Raw genomic sequence first — 6,153 nt, 5'->3', positions numbered from 1 at the left:
CAAGTGACATGGTGATGCTGGGTTACTGTCTCCTCTCTCCGCAGCAGTGGAGAGGGAAATAATGGAACCTGAGCTTAGCTCAGAAGCAGGTTCCCTTCAGACTCGGTCGATTCCCTCCAGACGACAGGGGGTCGGTCCTGCAATTCTGGGGCTAAGGTAAACAGCCTCAGAGAGAGAGTGCAGCTGCGTTAGGTGGCTCCTCTCCTGCTACAGCAGGGCTAGGAAACTGTGGACTCGATCTCGATCAAGTCCCTTCTCCCCGGCAACTGGGCAGGTCTTACCCTCGGGGGTTGGTCCAGTCCTCCGGTGGCACAGTGGGCTCTCCCGGTGGATACGACTGGCTGTGGCAATGCTGAGCTCCTCGGGCTTAGCAAAGTGTCCTCCCTCTGTGGAGATGATTCTCCAACTGCTTCTCACGATGCAGAGGCTTTCAGTATGCGTGCATGTATTACAGAAGCTAAACTGCAATAAACTCAATGGCAGAGGCTGCGGCTCGAGAGTTACACTCTCGAGCAAGCATAGAGACAAAGTGGAAGAGGGGGCAACTTGTTTACCACCTGGGGTGATACTTATAGATTCCTCGAGGCTGGGTTTTACCAATGGGCACTCTCATAAACAACTGGCTTTAGCCTATAGAAAGTGTGAAGCTAGAATTCTGCCCATATTTGGTGTTTGCACGAGCACTGCATGCGCTGGGTGCGTGCTGGCCTGGCTAATGCCTTGGCTTTTGTCTTCCTCCTGAAGGAGGGGAAACTTGCCCACATGCTGGGACAAGATTCAGTATCTGGGCATAATGTGCCTTCACCACAACACCTCACACTAGATCAGGTTGCTCCAAGCCACATACAGCCTGGCCTTAAAAACCTCCAGGGATGGGGCTTCCACCACTTCCCTGGGCAACCTGTTCCAGTGTCTCACCACCCTCATGGGGAAGAACTTCCTAACATCCAATCTGAATCTACCCATTTCTAGTTTTGTTCCATTCCCTCTAGTCCTATCATTACCTGACACCTTAAAAAGTCCCTCACCAGCTTTCTTGTAGGCCCCCCTCAGATACTGGAAGGCCACAATAAGGTCTCCTTGGAGCCTTCTCTTCTCCAGACTGAGTAGCCTCAACTCTCTCAGTCTGCCCTCATAGCTCCTATGAGGTGCTCCAGCCCTCTGATCATCCTCATGGCCTTTCTCTGGGCACATTCCAGCACCTCTAGTTCCTTCCTGTAATAAGGACTCCAGAACTGGATGCAGTGCTCCAGGTGGGGTCTTACCAGAGAGGAGTAGAGGGGGAGTATCACCTCCCTCAACCTGCTGGCTTGATGCAGCCCAGGATGTGGCTTTCTGGGCTGCAAGTGCACATTGAGAGCTCATGTTGAGCTTCTCATCCACCAGCACCCCCAAGTTCTCTTCTTCAGGGCTTCTCAAGCCAGTTGCTGCCCAGCCTATATCAGTGTCTGGGATTGCCCTGACCCAGATGAAGGACCTTGCACTTGGTTTTGTTGAACTTAATGAGGTTGGCTCAGGCTCACCTCTCCAGCCTGTCAAGGTCCCTGTGGATGGTCTTCCTTCCCTCCAGCATGTCTGCCACACCACACAGCTTGGTGTCATCAGCAAACCTGCTGAGGGTGCACTCAATGCCACTGTCCGTGTTGCCAAAGATGTTTAACAAGACCAGTCCCAGTACTGATCCCTGAGGGACTCCGCTTGTCACTGGCTTCCACTTGGACATGAACCCATTGACAGCCACCCTTTGGGTACATCCCTGTCCTGGTTGGACATGACTAGGAGCTGGGGGAGATAGACAAAGGAAAACATGTACCAATAAAAGGCCAGCCAAACCTGTTTGGCCAGTATCCTGACCACTCACCACTGTGCTGATGCCCAGAAGGTGATTGGCAAAGTTTCAAATTACTTTTCTGCCAGTGGTCAGTTTTGTTTCAAAACAGCAGTTAAATAGAGGGGTTCTTCAGTAACCCAGCCCCTTTTTTACTTCCTTTGGCCCTAGCTTGTCTCCTGCCGGCGAGGTGTGTGTTACTCGCCCATCCCCCTCCACAAGCATCCACCACGTGTACTCCAGTTTCGCTTTCAGTGTTGGGCAACGTGCTTGGATCCTATTTTTCTTTTTATTTTTCCTTGGAGTTACAAAATTATACTGAGAACAGAGTTCTGGATTACAAACTTCTCTAACCGCTGCTCTCAACATCGCATCTTGGACTGAATATCGCTTCGTAAGTGATACTGATTATTGAATTCATAAAGCATATTGGACATTAATTTCCCTCCTACCCTCTGCCTTTGCTCCACCAGGGAGCAAAGGAGACCAAGTTTGTTACTGGATTAAGAATTGCGGCTCCTCGCTCTCCCTTCCATTGTGAGTTTGATATCAGGAGTGTAGTTACTCTAGATCTGACTAAAGTGGTCACAGCATTAGAATTACCAACATTGTGTGTAAGTTATTCCCCACCGGATACCCGAACCTAAACAAATTGTAAATAAGTTTATTAACGTTTGGCGCGAAATATTGTTATTACTAAATCGATCCCTTCTGTTAATTGATTATCCCGCTTATCAAGCGTTAGTAACCTTATTTTTTTTAACTAATTCAATCCCTCAAGCCAGTTTTTTATCCACTGAATGGTCCATCCATCAAACTCATACTGCACCAGCTTGGAGACCAGGATGTCATGTGGGACAGTGTCAAAGGCTTTGCTCGGGTCCAGGTAAATGATGTCAGTTGCTCAGCCTTAATCTGTTAATGTTGTGACCTTGCCATAGAAGGCCACCAGGTTTTTCAGGCAGGATTTACACCTAGTGAAGCCATGCTGATTGTACCAAATCACCTCTTCATTATTCTTCTGCCTCAGCAGTGCCTCCAGGAGGATCTGCTCCATGATCTTACCAGGCACAGAGGTGAAACTGACTGGCCTATAGTTCCCTAAATCAGCCCTCTTTCCCTTTTTGAAAATGGGGGTTATGTTTCCCCTTTTCCAGTCAGTGGGGACCTCCCCAGACTGCCATGACTTTTGGAATATGATGGCGTGGTTTAGGAACCTCATCCACCAGTTCCCTCAGCACCCATGGGTGTATCCCATCAGGTTCTTCAGATGGTCATGAACCTGATCTTCACTCACCATGGGCAATTCCTTCTTCCAGTCCCTGCCATTATCTTCCATTATTCTGGGAGTGAGGCTGGAGCCCTTGCCAGTGAAGACTGAGGTAAAGAAGTCATTGAGAACCTCAGCCTTCTCCATGTCACTTGTCACCAGCTCACCTGTCTCCTTTCTGAGGGGCCCCACCCCTTCCCTAGTCTTCTTTTTACCATAAATATACCTATAGAAATTTTTACTGTTCCCCTTGATCTCTCTGGCTACATTTAATTCTAACTGAGCTTTAGCTTTTCTAACCAGGTCTCTTGCTGCTTGGACACCTTCCTCATATGCCCCCCATTCCAGCTGTCCTTTCTTCCTCTCCTTGTACAGTTTCTTTTTGTGTGACAGTGTGTCCAGCAGCTCCTTGCTCAACCAGGCAGGTCTCCCAGCATTCTTTTCTGCCTTCCTCTTTGTGGGTATACTTTGCTCCTGGGCACAAAGAAGGTGATCCTTGAACACTGACCAGCTGTCCTGGGCCCCTCTTCCCTCTGGGGCTTTGTCCCACAATACTTTGGCCAGCAGATCCCTGAAGTGATTGAAGTCTGCATGCCTGAAGTCCAGGGTTTTAATCTGGGGCTATGTCCTCCTAGTTGCCCTGAGGATCTTAAATTCTATTGTTTCATGGTCACTGCAGCCAAGGTTATCCCTGAGCCTCACATTGATCACCAGCCCTTCCCTATTGGTGAGAACAAGGTCCAGCATACCACCTTTTCTCATTGGTTCCTCTACCATTTGGAGGAGGAAGTTGTCATCTGTGCATTCCAGAAATATCCTGGAATGCTGGTGCCTAGCTGTGTTGTTCCTCCAGCAGATGTCAGGGTGGTTGAAATCCCCCACCTGCTTAGGAAAGAAGCCAAAGGCAGGCACCAACCTTCAACTAGGCACTTAACTTCTAAGTTACTAAAATTAAATTAAGTTACTCCCACCCTGAAACTATATATGCCACTAATAAGCAACTATTTTTTTTCTAGAACTGTAGACCCTTCTCCAAAAGAGGTATCAAGGATTCAGGAAGTAAATGCAGAAAATTTTCTAACAAGTTTCACACTGATTTTTAAAAATTATTTTATTTAAAGCTTTTTATTTTAAATTATACGTTTTCTCTTTTGATGATCAATTTGTAACTCCAAAACACAGAACAGATTCACTCTCCTTTGGCTTTGGCAGGGTTAACCTGAGTACTCTGATGTCATGGAGAGTGTGCCTGTGGCCGTTTGACGCTGTGCCTTTAAGAAAGGGGCACACTGGCTAACTTCTCTAACCACCACAGTGCCTGACTGATTGACAACAAGTATGGACCCTTCCTCCGTAGCTCTGTGATGTCACCATCCTCTTCTACTTCAAGTTCTTGTTTGTCCGAAATTTGAGGAGAGAGAGGATTGCCTGCTGGAAGTTGTCTCCTGTCACTACATAGAGCACTAGGTTTCCAAAAGTATTTAATGCTGCTAAAGGTTTAGATATAATCAACATCAAATAGATTGTGTTCTTCAAGCGGCAGCTAACCGGTCGTGTCCGGAGCTCCAACAGAATCCCTCGAAAGACATGGAAGGGAAGGAAGCACACATAGAAGACCACCAAGAGGACAACAGCGAGTCTGCGAGCCTTTTGTTTGTAGAAAGCCTGTGTGTGGGGCCCAGTAGCCAAGGTATAAATAATGAGCACATAGCACAGAGTCACCATCAGCAAGGGCAGGAAGAAGGCCAAGACAGTCAGCAGCCAGTTGTACCAACGACTAGTGTCAAGGTCCTCAGCGGCAGCCAGATCCAGGCAGATTGTCCTGTTCCGTGTATGCTTCGTGGCAATCAAGATGCCCAAGGGACTGATGGCCAGCAGGGAAATCGTCCAAACTACTATGCAAGTCACCACTGCCCATGTCCGTTTTTGAAGAAAAAGGAATTTAATTGGGTAGACAACTACAAAAAAGCGGAAGATGCTGAAGCAGGTAAGAAAGATAATACCACTGTACATGTTGATGTAGAAACAGAAGTGAATAAACTTGCACATGAAGTCTCCAAAAATCCAGTTATTTCCATTAGCAGAGTAGTGTATAAAGAAAGGGAGTGTGGCTACATATAATAGGTCAGTGACAGACAGGTTTAACATAATTATGGTGCTGCTTTTCCAGGGCCTCATCTTGACAAAATAAACAAAAATCGTCACTATGGTCCCTGGGAAGCACAACAGGAAGATTAGGCTGTAAAGGATGGAGAGAAAGAGTTTCACCTGTAAGAAATCTTTAGCTTTGCAGTTTGTCAATTGGTCTGCACAGCCTGGCAGAGTAGTAAAATTGCTGGTGCATTCAGATGCCATGTTTGCAGAAATCTTCTTAAGGCTCTAAAAAAATCAGATGTTTAGTTTTAATTGATTTGTTGGGGAAAATGCATTCAGTTAGATTTTTTTGTCACTGAAGCAAATGTTGTATGTTTGGCAAAGCACAGTAGAGGAAGGGAACAGGGATTTGCGAACTGCTACCCAGCTCTGACCTAGATAACCCCACTCAAATATCTGATTTCACCTTTCTCTCTTCTCTATGTCTAATTTTTATAACGATTAGTTTCACTCTTATCTGCTTAAGGAGTAGGAAGCACACAGAAAGAATCTGAACTTAGATTTTGCAGAACTGTGAATTTGTATCATCCTTTGAGAAAGTAGAACCGTACCCCTATCTTATGTTCATCACCTGAGCTAATCAGTGTTTTGTGTTCATGAAACCAAAGATGCCATTCTGGTTTCATGAAAACCAAAAGATGTGACATTCTGATACAGATCTCTGTGCCTAATGTTCCTTTTAACTTATACTCAAGGCTTTTTTCCTGGTATGATCATATTCTTTTGGAATCATCAACATGTAAAAGTAATATAAATTATTTTTTAAAATTATATATTTATTTTTTAAATTGAGCTTTATAGTGGCATAAAACTAATTTAAATTATTAAAGGCTGTTTCTCAAAGTGCAGAGGGAAGATGGAAAGCACACATTATTGAGTGAAGGTACGGATCTTGCTTCTC

The 6,153-nt window shown here is 45.8% G+C and overlaps 1 protein-coding gene across 1 annotated transcript; it reads right to left on the bottom strand.

Annotated features, from left to right (window-relative positions):
* Window positions 1-4,478: 4,478 nt before the first annotated feature.
* Window positions 4,479-5,453, bottom strand: OXGR1 (oxoglutarate receptor 1). Its single transcript, XM_009901585.2, has one exon. It carries the CDS (start codon window positions 5,451-5,453, stop codon window positions 4,479-4,481), a length of 975 nt encoding a protein of 324 aa, XP_009899887.2.
* Window positions 5,454-6,153: the final 700 nt, after the last annotated feature.

The sequence above is a fragment of the Dryobates pubescens genome, chromosome 7, assembly GCF_014839835.1.
Source record: "Dryobates pubescens isolate bDryPub1 chromosome 7, bDryPub1.pri, whole genome shotgun sequence".
NCBI lineage: Eukaryota > Metazoa > Chordata > Aves > Piciformes > Picidae > Dryobates > Dryobates pubescens.
The sequence above is the reverse complement of the archived record's forward strand: the minus strand, read 5'-3'. Positions and strand labels throughout refer to the sequence as shown.